Source organism: Trachemys scripta, chromosome 5 (genome assembly GCF_013100865.1).
Source record: "Trachemys scripta elegans isolate TJP31775 chromosome 5, CAS_Tse_1.0, whole genome shotgun sequence".
Classification (NCBI taxonomy): domain Eukaryota; kingdom Metazoa; phylum Chordata; order Testudines; family Emydidae; genus Trachemys; species Trachemys scripta.
This window is the reverse complement of record NC_048302.1, coordinates 71,079,852-71,099,153: the sequence shown is the minus strand read 5'-3', so window position 1 is coordinate 71,099,153 and position 19,302 is coordinate 71,079,852. Positions and strand designations below refer to the sequence as shown.

The following is a 19,302-nucleotide window of genomic DNA, read 5'->3' as shown; positions in this document are numbered from 1 at the left end:
AGTTCTTCACAAATCCATAGACTGACATAGCCAGTCGCTCACTTTCATAGATTCCAAGGCGCAAAAGGGACCACTGTGATCATCTAGTTTGATCATCCTGTATAACAGAAGCCATAGAATCATAGAAGTGTAGGACTATAAGGGACCTCAGGAGGTTATCTAGTGCAGTCCCCTGTACTTAAGGCAGGACTAAGTAATAACTAGACCATAGAACTCTCCCAAAATAACTCCTAGTGAATGTCTTTTAGAAAAACATCCACTCTTGATTTAAAAATTGTCAGCGATATAGAATCCACCATGATCCTTGGCACACCGTTCCAATGACTAATTGCTCTCCCCCTTAAAAAAATATGCCTTATTTCCAGTCTGAATTTGTCTAGCTTCAACTTCCAGCCATTGGATCATGTTCTACTTTTCTTGGCTAGACTGAAGAACCCATTATTAAATATTTGTTCTTCCTATAGATGCTTATAGACTGTAATCCTTCACCTTCTCTTTGTTAAACTAAATAGATTGAGTTATTTGAGCTTATCACTATAAGGCATGTGTACTAATCCTTTAACCATGTCATGGCTCTTCTTTGAATCATCTCCAATTTATCAGCTTCTTTGCCTCTTATTCGCTTGCCCTGATGATCATTAGTAAGGAGACACCAGATGATGTACCTGCATGGACATCCGTAAACACATCTACTATATGCAATTAGAGCTAGGAAAAATTTTTCAGACAACAGTTTATTCACCAAAGAAATACAGTTTCAGGTCAACCGAAACTATTTGCAAGTTTGGATCCAACAAGAAATAGTTGCAAATGAAAAAAAGAAAAAAGATAAAGTCTAAGTGTTTTATTTTGACATTTTCTAAACAAAACGTTTTCTTTTCAAAATTATTGTTTGCTTAGAAATGTAGATAGATTTTTAAGAAACAAAAGAAGGGTAATACACCCCCAAGCCCTCCTCCCCCAAAATTAATTTAGGCAATGTCTACACTACAAACCTTGCAGCGGCACAGCTGTACAACTGCAGCTGTGCTGCAGGGTCTCTTGTATAGCTGCTTTATGCCAGCAGGAGAGCTATTCCTCCAGCGTAATTAAACCACCCCCAATAAGCAGCAGTAGCTATGTCAGCAGGAGCCACTCTCCTGCCGACATATCGCTGTCCACACCCCTGACTGACAAAAGTTTTGCTGACAAAAGTGCTAGTGTAGACAAAGCTTTAGAGACAAACTAAATGTTTCAGAAGAGTGTTTGAGTAAGCACTCTTGTGTAACAGTGTTCTAAATAGCCTGAAGTTTAGATATGAGCAACTTTGGAATGCCATAGAGAAAGGAATCCGATTAATAAGGTGTGAAGTGGCAAATATGGCTTAATGATTCAACAGTTTGTTGACAGTAGATGTTGGCTATTCTGACGAGGAGATAGGGATGCCTATAGAGTATGCGATGCAAGGTGCAAAAAAGAGCTTGGGCTAAAAAATGGGATCAGTTTGAAAGTGAGATGGGTAAGCTGATAGAATTTCACTTTCTAAAATGCAGGATTTCCTTGATGAGGTTTGATTGGAGAAAGTTAAGATTAGTTTTGAAGTTTTGAAGAAAGGCAGTATCATGGACCTGCATATGCGCCGTTTGACCTTGTGGTTAGAGCCAGAGCCCAGCCTAGTGGTTAGAGCCAAGAACAGGAACCAGGATACTAGCTGAGGGTCAGAGCCAGAACCAGGAACCACGCAAGGGAGCAAAGCTACAGCAGACTGAAGTGGGACAGGAACTAGGCAGGAGCAAATCTGGAGCAATGCTGGGAACAAGATAAGAGTGACAGCTAGAAAGAGGAAGGCGCAGGAGAGATTACAGCTGCAGTCATAAGCATTGAGCAGCTGGTGACCTACCCCTGATGCTGAACTTAAATCCAGACCTATTGACTCCTTGCAGCCTACTAGGCAGGCCAACCTATAAGGCAATGAGCTGGGCTCATTAACTGGCCTGTGGGCTGAACCAGCTAGCACCAGGCTCAGCTGTGGGCACTTAAGCCCATAGTTTCCAACAGGCAAACAGAGAAATTCACAAAACTTTTGTCCTTCTGTTGGGCACCAGCACGATGTGCTGTCTATTTTCCCATCAATGAAAGTGTGGAATTTTCTGATGACTTCAGGTCTGCAGCTTCCCTGAGAGACATTTTCTTTTAAATGTTCTTCTCCATGAAAACAAAACAAAACACAGATATGTATCTAATAAGCCTGACTAGCTTATAGGTTAATGAGGCCTGTTTGATCATCATATTTTGAAAAAGATCTACTTGCTGTTGCTGTCTAAGATCTGGCAAAGGAACTATGTATGTACGTATGTATTTACAGTGCATTCATCACTGTGGCATTTGAGCACCCCACAGTGATTACACAAAGTAAACAAATAGATCCTTGGTTCTCTTCCCCCTTCCACTACTATCTATTCGCAGTTTTAGGGAGAAATGGGAGTCAGGTTCACATTCTCTAAAAGTCTTATCTGTTCTCCAACAAGTTAAATTCCTCTTTAAAACAACCTTCCTCATTATTATAAAACACTTACATAGTTCTATAAATTTACACAGTGCATAATACATGCACGGCACACATCCTTATCCAAAAGTCTTTCTGGGAAACTATTACTTCATATTATTAATTGATAGAAAATTAAATACAATCCATGGATTTTAGAGATTGAGTATAGATACTAAATATTTCTGATATTTTGTTTTAATATATACCCAATATAATGCATTGTGTTAATACACACATGTATTTTATATATATTTTAAATGCACAGACAAAAGGGTTATTTGCCAACAGTCAGAGAACAAAACTGTTTCTGCAGAGCCACCCTGAGCCATATCTCTGTGCTCCAGAAATGTCCTTGCATGACTCCTACACCACCCGTTATGAGGGTATAGAATCATAGAATCAGAAGGTTAGAAGGGACCGCAAGGGTCATCTAATTTAACCCTTGTATGGGCAAAAAAGGCCCATTCCAGCAATTCTTTGCAACTGATGACAACCTCTGCCAGATCTAAATGGTTTAAGGACTTTTACACTATTAAGGAATAGGTCAGTATTGAGCCCAACATCTCCAAGAGTATTACATGCTTTAACAGGGAACAGCATGGACAGCTCACCAAACGAGTTCAGCTCTTTTGGTTGGAGTGAAAGTAGATGGTCCTCTCCCCTTTTGTGGTTACTAGCAGTTAACATTGTCAATTCTCACAATATTCCTTTTCTTAACGTCCCAACTCTTGGAGTCATGTGATTATTCAAGAATCTCAGTTATCATTTAAAAAAAAAAGCAGTTTCTAGCCCTCCCCATTGTAAAGAAAGGCTTGAAAACATGAACCCTTTAAGGCTTTAAATCAGAAGGCAACCCTTCCCCTCACCCCTTTTTAACATTTCATCATTTGTAAGCCAATCATGATTTGGGGTGGCGGTGATGTATTTTTTGAACACTTGGGTTTGGCAAAACTGCCCACCGATACTAGTCTGTCCGGGAGCTCAAGCTACACAAGGGCTGGGATTGTGACTATAGTCTCCTTGCCTCCCTCTCAGTATTAGAATAATAATAAAGAGCCCTATTAGAATAAATGAGAATCAGGCCCAACAGAGAAAAATTAGAAGAAGAATTGTAAACATAGTGTAAATAGCAAAACTACTATTTTCTTGTTGAATGGAATTTGAAAAAAGTTCAGTTAAATATAGATAGAACAATCACTGTGACTAAGAACAGCTGGTGTTCCTAATATTATCCGTGTTAGCACAAATATAGATTTGTTGTATTCATTTCCTATCATATGACCACTTCAGTTTCACTCTGCTCTGCAGCTGTCCTTAAGAGTGTCTACTGTAGGTTGTCTTTATTTCAGATATTTGGTACACAGCAAAGTCAAAACAACTCACTGAACTTTAGAACTAGTGTGACAACTATACCTCTGTTTTAAGATAGAGCAACAGTAAGAGCTGATTAACTGGTTATGCAGGCTTTGCATAACATGTGCAGTAAGCATGTGATTTTGTGAGCGAGAACATTGTTTGTTCAGAATAATACATTAAAGATAGAGAGATATTCCTGTTTTATAGAGTGGGTCAAAAATGGAATAGTTTTCACAATTTTTTTTACCTCTTTTCTTCAAAAGTTTGACTTTTTTTTTTCAAAATTAGGAGTTTTTAAAATTTGAGTAGCTGTATCATATTACCCAATTTGATCAAACCCAAATACAGAGAAAGTACATACTTACAATCTCAAAGGTACAGTAAATTATTAAGTTTTTTTATTTCATTGGGTCAACTGTTAAGATAGCTCTGGTTTTTAAAAATGATGACGTCTCAAACATAATTAATACTACAGATGCTGGTATGGAATAGGTCAAAATTATACATGGTTTCTTCCTTTCTGTTGTAGAATTTTTAAGTCATAGTCTAATAAAGGGGTATCATGGGGTGCACAGCTGGCCCCCCTTCTTCAGGGTCCAGTTGCCCTCCCAAATAAGTCCAGGGAGATTTCAGCTCTGTGCAACACCTGTGTCTGTTATTCTTTAAGTGTTTTCCCACCACCAGTATCCAACTATATACAATCCTTACAGGTTTCTCGCCTACCGCAGGCTAGGTCAGTAACCAGCTAGAGGGCTTCTACCTCCCTCCCTGACAGATCTCTCTCTCTCTCTCTCTGTCTGCCTCCTTCCTTCTGCCTCCTTCCCAGCCTTTGAAGCACCTGCCTATCAGGTTGGCAGGTGTTGCCAATCGCCAGGCAGACATAAGGCTTTTCAACCAGCCCCAATCAATCTACCTTGATTGGGGCTGGCATGGTAGGGGTTGATGAGGTGTGTTTACAGCAGCACCCTGCCACTGCGCAAGTAGAGTAGGGGCGTTAGGGAACGAGAGCTGAGGAAGCGCTACACTGATGACATCTTCATCATCTAGACCCACGGAAAAGAAGCCTTTGGGAGACAGGCCAGTCCTCGCTTACAGACAGCCCGCTAACCTGAAGCAAATACTCACCAGCAACCACACACCATACAACAAAATCCAGGAAATTACCCTTGCAACAAAGCCCGTTGCCAACTCTGTCCACATATCTATTCAAGGGACACCATCATAGGACCTAATCACATCAGCCACACCATCAGAGGCTCGTTCACCTGCACATCTACCAATGTGATATATGCCCTCATGTTCCAACAATGCCCCTCTGCCATGTACATTGGCCAAACCGGACAGTCTCTACTCAAAAGAATAAATGGACACAAATCAGATGTCAAGAATTATAACATTCAAAAACAGAGAACACTTCAACCTTCCTGGTCACTCAATTACAGACCTGAAAGTCGCAATTCTTCAACAAAACTTCAAAAACAGACTTCAACGAGAAACTGCAGAACTGGAATTAATTTGCAAACTGGACACCATTAAATTAGGCTTGAATAAAGACTGGGAGTGGATAGGTCATTACACAAAGTAAAAACTATTTCCCCAGGCTAATTTTTCCCCTACTGTTACTCACACCTTCTTGTCAACTATTTGAAATGGGCCATCCTGATTATCACTACAAAGGTTTTTTATTCCTGCTGCTAATAGCCCACCTTAATTGATTAGTCTCCTTAGAGTTGGTATGGCAACACCCATTTTATCATGTTTTCTGTGTATATATATCTTCCTACTGTATTTTCCACTGCATGCATCCAATGAAGTGGGTTTTAGCCCACGAAAGCTTATGCCCAAATAAATTTGTTAGTCTCTAAGGTTCCACAAGTACTCCGCGTTCTTTTTACAAAAATTGTTGTTAGAGTTAAGTTTGCTCAAGTTCATTTCCTTTCATTGCAATCAACAAAAATCAAGTTAAGGCAACATTTTTCAACTGTAACATATAACCAACCACTGAACCGCAATACACATTGCATTAATCACAATCACTCTGAAATGCATAACCTTAACTCCAACTACAGCTACATTAAGATATATTCCCTAGCGGTAAACGCATAATGGTTAAGTCTATGGGTAATATGTTGGCCCCATTGAAGTAAATGCCAAAACTCCCATTGACTTTAACATGGCCAGCATTTCACCTTATACTGTGATATTTGTACATGAATAATTTTGAGGTCAGAGTTAAGGTCAGGCATGAGTATTTAGGATGTTTGCATGGTTATTGATGTGAGCTGAGGTTGGTCTGGATTTTATTGTGGCCTTAACTGGTGATTTTGTCATTTTTTAGTGATTATGCTTATAAGGAAATTCACTAGAGTAATCTTAAATCTAAGATAAACAGGATTTTTTGTGTGAATTTCCCTGTTTTTCCCCACTTTTAAAACATTTTCAGTACTGATCAAGAGCAGTGTTTAGATGTGGAATGAGGGAGAGGGATTGGGAAATTGATTAGATGAGCTGGTATGGACAGTAGGGCTTGAAAAGTAGGCTTGGAAAACAGATTACTCAATTTAGAACCATTTTTTTTTTTGGCCCACTGTGCACCTTTCTTTATACCAGTTCTCCAGTTCCACAGCTCAGGCTGGCTCCTTTGTTCTATGCCCTCCCCTCTCCTCAATATTCTCTGTATTCCACTGTTTTTTCTTTTCTTCTTAATTTATATTTTACTGAAGATTAATCAAAATTAGCAAAAAAATAAAACATTTCATTGGGGTGTGTATTAGGGACTGGGGGAGGGGCATGGAACTAGGGAACCATACAATTTAAACAATAACTTCATGACCTAAATTGTGCCTCATCCTCCCATGCTGTATAATAAAAAGTAAGTGTGAAGTCCTGGGGTCTACACACCCTCAACTGATGTAGTCCATGTGTTGCTTGCAAGCTGAGAATGGACTGATAGACACGGATGCTAGAAGTACTGCATAGGAGAAGAGCACTATGGAGCTTCTAAATTCTATAATTTAGCTTTAGGAAAAGTAAGGACTGGATTCCTCGGAGGGAATATGGATCAGAACACAAAACTTCTTTTTTGTGGTTTCCTCTGGAGAGAGGAGTAGCTGCATAGAGGAAAGGGAGGATAGTGACAGTTTAGTGGAATGTTTGGTAAAGTCCAATTTTGTAGGAGTCAAACTCACTCAGAAAATGTTTCCTTTACCCTAGCATGCTGGCAGGGAAAGATTTACACACTAGAGTTTTGAAGCGGAACATTTTCCACACAAGAATGCTCATATTTAAAATGTTTAGCATCAGCACTGCCATGGAAATTTTTCAGCATCAATATTCAGGCACAGAAAATTTTCAGTACTGGTTTCTATGTTATGTTGGAGGATATAGTGGAAGTTAGTGACTACAAATGTTTGGGTTTGTATGCTGTCTGATGCACAAGTATATAATATAGCCATCCACAAACAAATTTAAGTGTGTAAACCTTTCTATTTTGAAGTTAGAAGGGGCTGAAAAAATATTGTTCAGAATTGCAGAGGCAAATTTGTAACCAACTGTAATTTCTAAACTCCCTAATGAAATTACTCGACGCTTAAGCAAAACAAAATTCTGCTCCATCCCAACAGCAATAATAATAAAAAGATTAAAGTTTCTGTTCTGTTCTTTATTAGAGCAGGGGTTAAAAAAAAGCATGTAATGGACCCTGGTTGAAATTGTAACTATGATAGAGCACAGTGTCTCTTAACCTTTCCAGGTTCGCAACCCTTATTCAAAGTCAAAATTTTTCATGCCTTGCCTTACATTTAGTATAAATTAAAAGTAAAACAAAAGTATCAGTGCTAACAATGATAAGCCTACATAAAGTATTTGTGTGTGTGTTTCAAGAAGTCAGCAAATAATATCTGACCTTGAAGGGTAAGAGTGGGCAGGGAGTTGGGGAGGGACTTTTTCTTTGCTTTAGATTGTAATAAATTTGTCAACACCTCCTGACCACCTGGATTGCCTTTTGTAACCTCCCTTGGGGTCAACAATCCACCAGTTGAGAAACACTCATCTAGCGAGCCACCTCTTATAAGCCAAATTCTGCTTTCAGTTACATCAAAGTAAAACTTGATTTCAGTGGTGTTACTCCACATTTACACTGGTGTAAACTGAGCAGAATGTGCCCCTCCAAAGTCATAATTTGAGTGGCCTGGATGTGAGACCTGCAATGCTTGTGATACCTCTAGTGAACCAGGTAACAGTCTTACCGGAGACGTACTGCTGGTTATATTATTATTGATGATCCGCGACCAGACAGCTAAAGGCTCCGTCTCCAGCAAGGGCGGTTGAGAAGGAACTGAGGATGGTTAGCTTGCGCGCGCTGGCTAGCCTCGTGGCACAGCACGAGGAGAGACAGCACATGTGCGGGGCCAATGGAGATTGCTACCGAAGTTCTCTGATCAGCAGCCCAGGGATGCAGACACACCTACAGTGGAGCACCCATAGGGACACTACTGAAAGAAGAAAACATCCTAGGGAAACTGTCACATAGGAATGTCTCACCAGAAAGAAAATGTCTCATCTCATCAGCTAATCAGATTCCCAAAACAAGATAATTGTGCTTTACAAATAATAAACACTGATTTGCTAGTCAGGAGGAAATGGTTTATAATAATAATGCTACCTTAGGGCACTATAAAATATCCACAATTTAGACTTAAAAACAGTAAACTGAATAAATGTGCCAACATTATGAATTGGCACAGCCATGGAGGTTAGGTAACACAGAGGATTTTGACTACTGGGGTCTCTTTTAGGACTTGTCTGTGCAGGGAAGCTTATTGGAAGAACTACTGAGATTGTAAGTAGGGCAGGGACTATCTTTTTGTCTTGTGTTTGTACAGCACCTTGCATAATGGGGACCGGATCCATGACTAGCTCCTTATGGTAATCCAAATAATAATAAGCCAGTATAACCCTTTGTGGACACCATTGGGATCTAGGGTCCCTTTTTTCAGTTCAACTTACATTTGTTTGGAAGTAGCTCAAATTAAACTTAAAAAAAAAAAGCAGTCTGAATCCTGAAAAAGTGTCCACGTGGGGATTTCACCACATAGATCTGCCAGTAAATTTCCCTGTGTAGACAAGCCCTTGGTACAAGGCCAAAGTGAAGTTGAGGGACTAGGCAGCATACTCCTTGATGGATATGTCTTTTGGGTGATTGGAAATGTCTGGGCAGGAATGAATAGGAGGATCTGTGTGTAAAAACTTGTAGAACACCTGCCCATATTATACATGTACCATTTGCCACTGACTGCAGGCCTTGTATAGACTAGGAAAAAACGTCAAGGTAGTTTAACTCAATTGAAAACTGCACTGTAGACAGTTTAAGATCTTGTCCATGTTGAGTTATCACCTATGTCTTGCCTATGTCATAACTTAACCTGCTAAAATCCCATGAACCTACGCAACCCTCTTTGCTGTCCACCACCTCCGACAGAAGCATGAAACCTGCCCAGCTCTGCACTATTGCCATGAGCGTTGCAAGCACAGGATACATGATCATCCAGTATTTGCAGAGCCGCAAAAAGAACCAAATCAGTAGGGAGCATGACAGTTTCATGTAGGACAGATTGCAGAGGGACATAAAAAACAATTGAAGGCTGTTGGGGGCATTCACGGAGCAACTGCAGCTGGTGGAATACCACTTCTGGGCCCCAGAAATGAACACTGATTAGTGGGATGCAGATTGGGACTACAAGCAGTGGCTACAGATCTTTTGGACGTGAAAGGCCACATTCCTTGTCTGTGGATCGAGTTCAACCAAGCCAGCACAGGGACACCAGAATGCAGCACTGAAAGTAGAGAAACAAGTGGCCATTGCACTGTGGAAACTTGCAAAGCTGGATTGCTACCAGACTGTGGGAAATCATTTTGGAATTGGCAAATCCACAGTAGGAGCCATTGTCATTCAAGCATGTAGGGCTAATAATTGTCTCTTGCTATGCAAGGCAGTGATACTCAGCAATGTGCAGAACATAGTGGATGGATTACCAGCAATGGGGTTCCCTAACTGTGGTGGAGTAATAGATGGTAATGCATATCTGTATTTTGGCACCAGAGTACTTCAACAGGAAGGGCTACTCTACAGTTATGAAAGCGTTGGTGGATTACTGGGAATGCTTCACCAACATCAATGGTGGCTGGTCAGGAAAGGTACATGATGCATACATCTTTAAGAACACAGAACTGTTCAGAAAGCTGAAAGCAGGGACTTTCCCAACCCCCACTTACCATTGGCAATAATGCCAACAATGATCTAAAGGAACCCAGCCTGCCCTTTGCTACCCTGGTTCATGAAGCCATACCCTGGTCACCTTGACAGCACCAGGAATGAGTCAACTTCTGGCTTGGCAGGTGCAGAATGACAGCTGAATGTGATTTTAGTAGATTGAAAGTTGTTTACTCACACGACTGAACGCTATGAGAAAAATATGCCAACTGTTATAACTGCCTCCCACGTTCTGCATAATCTGTGAGGCAAAAGTTATCACGGTGGCAGAAGTAGAGTGGCTGTCTGCTGAGCGTGAGTAGCCCAACACAAGAGCCATTAGAAGAGTTCAATGCATTTATGCTGCTGAGGGAGGCCTTGAGAAAGCACTTTATCAGTGAGCTACAATAATGTGCTGTGGTGAACTGTGCTGTACCTGGCCGTGCAGTTTTGGGACCTGTTTGGAATTGTGTGATGCTTGGTGTACATCTGTGAATATACTACTATCAATACACCTATTGATTTTGTGGTGTTTGCTTTACATTATTACTACACTGCATTTGTCACTACTCCTACGATTTGTGTCACACTGTACAGTAACAAGTAAGTGAATGCTTTCAGTACTGCTAGGCATTCTGCAGCACATAGTGGGAATTAATAAAGATGAATTATTTCCCCTAAATTATAGTTTTATTTAACAAGACTAGTGGGGGGAAAGAAATCAGTTAAATTTAAGAGCAAATACGTTAAGTTCTGTTCCATGAATGTATTATGTTAACAAGGGGGAAAACATATATATCTATTTTGGCAACACATACAGCAACCGTGACTCTCAAGGAAAGGGTATGCGAAGCAGTGATTGTCCTTACTGTCCCTTGGTGTGGAGTGGTAGGAGTGGGGATGTGGCCCCAATGCCACATGGAATGTTATGGGAAGAGAGTGTAGGGAAGTGCTAAAACTAAGTTCTCCAGGAACTACAAAGAGAGGTGATGGCATGATTTGTTGACCTACAGGTTCAACAGAGTCTGCAGCGTCTGTAATAGCTGCCAGAGAAGCCCCATTATGTCCTCATGCGTCTCCCTCTCCTTTTCGTGCTGGGATTCTGTCCTGTCATTCACACTCTAGGCCCTCTGCTCAAGGTACAATGCAGCACTGGCTTGCAGGATCTTGCTGAACACATCATCCCAAGTCCTCTTCTTTCTCTGGCTCAGGTGTTGCGTGGGTATGGAGGGGGAACCCCTTAAACCCACAATGGTGGCAAGCTACAGACAAAACACAAAGATAAAATCATCAGTATGGTCACAGGAAGTGAAAGTTAAGGGTCAGAATTCCCTTCCCTTGCTCCCCTTTAGTTTTAAACAAGACATGCTTATTGACACTTGTGGTTTGGCATGCTTGTGCATGGCACCACTCACAGCACCATCCATGGTAAATATGGCCTGCCACAGGCAAGGGAAATGAGGAGAGAATTGCTCAATTGCACGAAACTATGAGTATATGGCAACAGTACTGAATATTGACACCACTGTCCACAGCCGGTGGTGATTTTAGCTGGTATCTCACTCCTAAGGCAGACAGCGCACAAGCTGCTACTGCCATCCCAGAGCCACCCTTGCCCATATGCTGCTAGCCTGTTTACTGCAAAGGTGCCTGTCAAAGTTATTGCCAAATTGCATGCAAAAGCGTCTTATTGCAGAGGAAGAAATCGAGCTGCCATTCCTAGAAGCCTTCGGGAGAGAATTGCAGAGTACCTTCATGAAAGTTTTATCAAGATCTCTCAGGAGGATTCAAGGACCATCCCTGTGTACTTAAAAAAACTACTCTGCATAGTCCCCACGTAACTACAGGGGAATGAAAAGCAGATAACTCTCTTCAAGATAGTTAGTGTGATGCTGTGACTAGGTAATGGGATCCTTAGATGCATAAACGGGAATATCAAGCAAGAGTAGAGAAGTTATATTACCCCTGTATTTGACACTGAGGAGACCACTTCTAGAATACCATGTTGAGTTTTGGTGTACCGCTACCTCTTCTTGTACACATAAATTAATGAAAAGAGGATAGCTACGTCCTGCTAAGTTGTGAGTGCCATCAGTACGTCACTGTAATGGGGGACACATGTATATGCTTGAGCCAAGGTTTCTTCCCCTGCATCAGGCTCATCCTTTCTCAACTGCCAGGACTGACTGGACCGCAGTGAAGTCTCAAACAGGTCGTGGATTGCAACACACCTGGACCCCCAGAGGCATGTTTCCTCATCTTCCTCACCCTTGCTCTTCACAGCAGGGCTCTGTCTCTCGAATGCCACAGAGGTATTCATGGAGATCTGTAGGGTGGCAGTGGGCATGTATGGCATGCAGCTCTTCTTAAAAGCGGCAGGTCTGCAGCTTAGCACTGGATCGACTGTTGGCCTCCCTGGTCTTTTGGTATGCCTGCTGTAGTTCCTTTGCTTTCATGCGGCACTGCTATTGATACCCCTTCTACGAGCAGATTATACAGGGAATGCAGGAAATGTCCACATTTCTATGGCTGGTCCACAGCTGTGCCTTCACAGCCTCTTCTCCCCACAGTCCCAGGAGATCCAATATCTCTTGTTTACTCCAGACCAGAGTGTCTGGTGCAGATAGCCAGCATGGTCAGCTGGGCATTTGCATACAACAATAGTGAGCACAAATAGCAGTTCTCTAAGCTGGGCAACGAAGAAAAGGAATTTCAAAAAATCAGTTTTATAAGGGTGCAATGTAGTCTTCTAGTCTCCTTGATCCCATAGCGGTCAGCGTTGGGCATAGTAGGAAAGCTGCTTGAGAACTGTTAGGGTCAATGTAGGTAACAGTGTCTACACACGGACTGTGTTGACCTCAGTACATCAACCATGGCTCAACACCACTGGGGAAAGTGGTGTTACAGCATCGCCGTAACAAGGCACTTACATTGGTGGGAGACAAATCTATGAGCATGCCTACACTACAAAATTAAGTCAACTTAAGTCGTCATACTGCCATCACAGTAACTAAGTTGATTGTCCATGTCCACACTACGCTCCTTGCATCGGCAGAGTGTGTCCATATTAGCAGCTTATATCAACACATAGAGCAGCGCACTGTGGATAGCTATCCCATTCTGGATGTCTTGGGAAGGGGTTGCAAAATGCAAAGCACAGGGGAAAAGGGAGAGGATATCGTTCTGAGATCATAGCAAGAGGTACATTTGCAGAGGATAGCATGCAACTCCTTGTAAAAGTAGCATATCTGCAGCTCTGCACTAGAATAACTGCTTTGGGCAGCAGAGTTGAAAATGGTGACCAGCACAGTCATGATAGGCATTGTGGGACAGCTCCTGGAGGCCAGTTAAATTAACATAAGCAATGCAGTGTCTGCAATGCCACTATGTTGACCTAGCTACATCAGTGGGAGAAATATTGTACTGTAGTGTAGACATTGACATTATTATGTCGATGTAAGATGACTTACGTAGACATAACTCTTTAGGGTGTACCAGGTCTAAGTGTAGACCAGGGATAGACCACCTATCGCACGTGTGCCGAAGGCGGCACACAAGCTGATTTTCAGTGGCACTCACACTGCCCGGGGTCCTGGCCACCGGTCGGGGGGCTCTGCATTTTAATTTAATTTTAAATGAAGCTTCTTAAACATTTTAAAAACCTTATTTACTTTACATACAATAGTTTAGTTATATATTATAGACTTATAGAAAGAGACCTTCTAAAAATGTTAAAATGTATTACTGGCACGTGAAACCTTAAATTAGAGTGAATAAATGAAGACTCGGCACACCACTTCTGAAAGGTTGCCGATCCCTGGTGTAGACACACACACAACTAGGTTGATGCAAGGCTGCTTATGTCAACTGTACTTTGTAGTGTAAACCAGGCCTTAGTGACAACAAAACAGACTAAGCTAATATCAAAAGAAAAATGGATCTAGAGTAGGAAGAGGAGAACAGAAAGAAATAAAAGAATATACACGTTTTAGTACCTAAACTCTGAGGGCCAAATTCACCCCCTGGTATAACATGCTGTTCTGATAAGTAGGAACTATAAAAGTTAACAGTTTGTAGAAAGGGCAGATTTAATGTTACTGAATATGGTCTCTAGGCTTTTAACTATGGCTCTCTCTACAGGGAAGAAAACCACAACATAAAAACCAGATGACCACTCTTTTTTGTTGAAACTGGCTCCTTTTATCCTTGTGCAAGAGATGAAAGGGGAAACCTACCAGCCTCTTCAATCACAGACTGCTGTCTTAAACTGGGATAGTTTATATGAGGATGATTAACAAAAAAAAAAAGTGCGAGACTGCAAATTCATCATTGAAATATGCATTGTAAAAAGCGCCCTACATTCCTAAAGGAAGGGTTTGTAAAAACTGTCTCACTTACCACGGAAGGAGGCTCGCTCCAAATGCGAAGGAACTAGGCAGGTCAAAACTTTCTAGCTATACAAGTTCTAGGCTCCGATTCCACGAGGAAGAAGTTCAGCTGTCACAGGAGAAGAGCTGAGAAAGTGCAGTAAGAAGGAAACACTTCATAAAGCAAAGCCTGAAAGCAGCATGTACAAACATCACCCATATTACCTTTAAGACTAGCTGATGAGGGGGACTCACTGTATGGAGCCAGACCTATACAATTCAGAAAGCCAGAATTACTGATACAGAGCTCCTGGGCGTTATAACCCCAATCAATTACCTTGGGGAGAGGGAGAGGCGGGAAGAAGGGGCGGGTATCAGACATCTCCACCACCCAACAATAGCCGTTAACCCTTTCTCCTGCCCAAAGCAGGAACTGCACCCTCCTTCTGATCTGTAAACTAACCCGTGCCACAGAACAAAGCTAAGCGCGTCTCGCTTTCAGCTTCATTTAACAATGAAGATAGTGAGAGGGGAGTTGTGATGGTTTGAGGAGGCGTAGAAGTGAAAGTTAAAACATGGTTTTGCTATTTACCACACGTTGTTAGCTGGATCAGCAAAACATAACCCACCTCTGGCCCTGCTGCTGCTGCCAGCTCCCACACACATGCTCTGGGGAGGAGAGCAGGCTGGCTCTCGGAGCTGCTGTTTAAGGCAGTGTTTAGTCACTCTGGCTCTGGGGGTGGGGATGTCTGCTGCGCGCATTTCAATGAGCGGGTTCCAGTTCTCTGAAGTTTACCCGAGTCGAACTGCCCAAGCTTGACAAACAGCCTTGCAGCTCCTCGCTCTCGAGCGAGCCATTGAGCCTGCTCTTCCTGTATCCCCAATCCTCCCCTCCAGCTATATCCCGACTCACACCAACCCTCAGCCAGTCCCTTCGCCACTCTTCAAATCTCCCCTCTCTCAAGGGAGGGCCAAACACACCCGCCATTGAAATCCGTCCCCATTGATCCCATGCGCAGTGCGAAACGCTGGGGGAGAAGGGAGCCGGGAAAGCAGCCGCAGCCAGTCACTGGGAAAAGCCCTTTTTCTTTAACACTGGGAGGGAGGGAAAGCGAAGGCGAATCAGAGAGAAATATCCCGGCGCGGGGGAAGGGAACAAGGATCTTAGATTTTCCAGTTTACAAAAGCCAAGCCTGTTACCCGCGCCGCTCACTCTCAACAACGCCTGGGTGGGAAAGAAATCCCCGACCCTTCTAGGGGACGCTTCAACACAGATGCCAACTGCTGAGTAAATTCGCTCAATAGAGGCCTACAACTCCCAGTGTGCGCTATGCTACCTTGCACCGAGCTGCCGCCTTAGAGACGGAGCAAGGCATGCTGGGAGCAGTAGTCCCCAGGAGCCACTCCGGGCTCCACGCATCCCCGACTGCAGCTCCCTAATGCCAGCCTGTGTTACCCATACGAATGTGATGTGTTGTTCACAACCCCGCTGGCTTTTAACGGCCTATGCTGTAAATAAGAAGTTTCCTAAAAAAACCGCCCGCCCTAGTTCCTTTCCTCAAGCCACAGAGGTCTCTACTTTCAGACGGCCAATCCTGTCCACCACCCGCACCTTTTTCTGGCGCCTCTTGTTTTTCTCACTTCATATCCCTCCCCCTCCCTTTGTATTTTTAAACCACGCTACTCCGCCCCGCTCTGTCCAATCGCAGCTCGGGTATTCCATTACAGCCAATGGCGGAAATCCCCGCGGTTTTTTAAACTGCTGCTAGCCTCCAATCGGCGCCGGAGCTCTTAGTCCCGCCCCCGTCCTCTCCCTAACCGGTTCCAACGAGTACTGGAGCCAACGAACCCCTGAGACTCGACCTAACTTATGCGCTGCTCATGGGATGACGTAAAGAGAGCTAGGAACCAATCCATTGTACTCGCAAGCCTAAGGGCGTGACCGTGTGCGGTTCGAAAGGGTGTGATAGCCAATCGGATGACGCGGTAGGCGGGACCGTAGGTGCTGTGGGTCAAGTTGCTGTGTCGGGTAGGACTGTGGAAAACAAGAGGCTGTAAGTGCGTCGGAGAGAAACCATTTGGCTGGGGCAGACGGAGCAGATCCCAGCACCAGAGGCCAACACCCCGCAGCCGCCGCGTCTCACCGCACCAGGCAAGGCCCCAACAACTGCAGCCTGCCCTGAGGAGTGTCCGCGCCGCTCCGTGCTGGTGACGGTGCCAGTGGGAGTCGGGACGGGACCAGCCGTGGGGAGGGGCGCGGCGGCTCCCGGGCGCAGTGGGTGTTCGGCCCCGCGGCGGGGGCGGTTGTTTTAGTGGGGGCTTCTTGGCTCTGCAGGTCGGCTGGGCAGGACCGCGCCCGCGGAGTGGGGCGCGAGGCGGGGAGGGGGCCCGGTGCTATCGGGAGAGCGCGGGCGCGGTGGCATTTCGGGAGGGGGGTTGGTGGCTTCGCCGGGGCCGCTGGTGGGGTGGAGGCGCTTGTTGGTCCCGGGGAGGCCGCCCCGCCCCGTGGAAGTTTACTCGGAGTCGGAGGCCGCTTGGCTCCTCGGGAGAGGGAGGGGCCGGGCCCGGGGGATGGTTAGGCGGGAAGCCGCCGCTAGGGGATAGGCGGGAGTGGCCTCCGCCGCAGCCCCGCCCGGCAAGCGCTGCCGTCCCTTTCCTCACTCCGCGTCTCCTCCCGAAGGGCCCAGTGACCGCTCCCGCCATGGGCAAAGGCGACCCCAACAAGCCGCGGGGCAAGATGTCCTCGTACGCGTACTTCGTGCAGACCTGCCGCGAGGAGCACAAGAAGAAGCACCCGGACTCCTCGGTCAACTTCGCCGAGTTTTCCCGGAAGTGCTCGGAGAGATGGAAGGTGAGAGAAGGCCCGGGCCCGCCCACCGGCCAGGCCGCACCTCGGGGCGGGCGGGGCTTCCCTGCTAGCTCAGTGGAGAACGGTGCGGGGTCTCGTGTCTGGGAATCGTGACTCCCCTCCCCCATCGCCTCGTCAGCCTGTTTCATGGGTTTATGGGAAAGAAAAGGATCCTCGGGTGCAGCTGCTGTTAGCTGTTAATGAGTCACCAGGCCTTTTAGCTGATCTAACGCCTCTTTTTGCAATGTGTCTGCAGACAATGTCTGCAAAAGAAAAATCAAAGTTTGAAGATCTGGCGAAAGGAGATAAAGCTCGTTATGACAGAGAGATGAAAAATTATATTCCTCCTAAAGGCGAGAAGAAGGGAAAGAAAAAGGATCCCAATGCTCCTAAAAGGCCACCGTAAGTGTCTTCATCCTGGAATGAAAAGTATATTTTCAGTTTTGGTCAGTGTGACACCTTTTATTTTTATTTTTCTTTCTCCTTGATCAGATCTGCATTCTTTCTCTTTTGTTCTGAACATCGTCCAAAGATCAAAAGTGACCATCCTGGCTTGTCTATTGGGGATACTGCAAAAAAACTAGGTGAAATGTGGTCTGAGCAGTCAGCCAAAGATAAACAACCATTTGAACAGAAGGCAGCAAAACTAAAGGAGAAATATGAAAAGGTACAATGAAAACATCCAAGAATGTATATGCGGTCCAAAGTTTGAGCAGTTATAAATGAAATAATGGTTGCATGCTCTGTGCTTTACACAAGGGAAAAAAACATCGCTGCCTCACACTCCTGAATAGACCACACAATGTGACAGAAAACTGAAGAACATTCAATTTCTATAGAGATGGGTTAGACAAGGCCTTACTGTGTAGGGAAACACACAAATGTAAAAATATTCAGACCAGATATTGCAGTGATTCTCAGTCTGCTCCATGCCAAAATTGCATCTTAAAATAGGACAGAAAAAGCAGGAAGGCTGTAAGCCCCTGAAATCTGATCCGGGGATTCCTTAGGGGTGGGTCATAAGTGCCAGGTTGTGACCCTTTCTCTTAAAGCATCTAATTTGTATGTTGTACAGCTCAGTATAATGCAAACAATTGTTAAATTAATGTTAGTCTTGGGATTTACAGGGATGTAATTCATTACTTGAAACTTAATGGCATCACTCTTTCAGGATGTTGCAGCATACCGTGCCAAGGGCAAGAGTGATGCAGGAAAGAAAGGTCCTGGTAGGCCCACAGGATCTAAGAAGAAGGCAGAACCTGAGGAGGATGAAGATGAGGAGGATGAAGAGGAGGAGGAAGATGAAGAGGAGGATGATGAAGATGAAGAGTAAATGGATATCCTGCTGTAAAGATTTGTGCTCGAAGTCCAATATTTTGCTAAGAATGTGAACTCAAGTGCAGCTCATTGTTAGCTTCAGTATAAAAAAAAACTGTACAGAATTGTGTATAGGTAATGTGATTCTTTGTAGGGAGACCTATATTTTTTAATGTAAGTAGTAGCTGAGGGCCGCTACAGTTAGGTTCTTAAAAACAAAAAACGGATGTTGTGGAATGTTTCTGCATATTTAATGGTTTCTTTAAAATTCAGTGACTGATAGTCTGATGTTTTTAGCAGAGTAAAACATAGGAAGTAGAAAAATAGCTGATCTTATATTTTGTAGAATATTGCATTGTATTACTTTTTTAACAATTTTGTAATAAAATGATGTACATTACTGTGTTCTGCTGTTACTGCCTTGGAGCATCTTCTAAAATACTCTTTATGATCATAAAGCAATAAATGGATACACTTAGGTATTTATAATTTAACACTTTAAACTTTCTTTACTTGTAAGCTCTTTTTGGGGTAGGACTGCCTAATCTAAATACATTACAATAATGGGGCCCTGATTCTAAATAGTGCTTGTGGATACTTCTGAAATGCTAGTAAGTGTCATGACTGGAATTCAGAT

General features: G+C 43.7%; 1 protein-coding gene across 1 annotated transcript; it reads left to right on the top strand.

Moving 5' to 3' along the window:
* The first annotated feature begins 16,499 nt into the window (after positions 1-16,499).
* Positions 16,500-19,065, top strand: HMGB2 (high mobility group box 2). Its single transcript, XM_034772065.1, has 5 exons — positions 16,500-16,652; positions 17,181-17,351; positions 17,605-17,750; positions 17,841-18,015; positions 18,520-19,065. The coding sequence occupies exons 2-5, from the start codon at positions 17,202-17,204 to the stop codon at positions 18,679-18,681; spliced, it is 633 nt and encodes a 210-aa protein (XP_034627956.1). The 5' UTR covers positions 16,500-16,652; positions 17,181-17,201; the 3' UTR covers positions 18,682-19,065.
* The last annotated feature ends 237 nt before the right edge of the window (positions 19,066-19,302 follow it).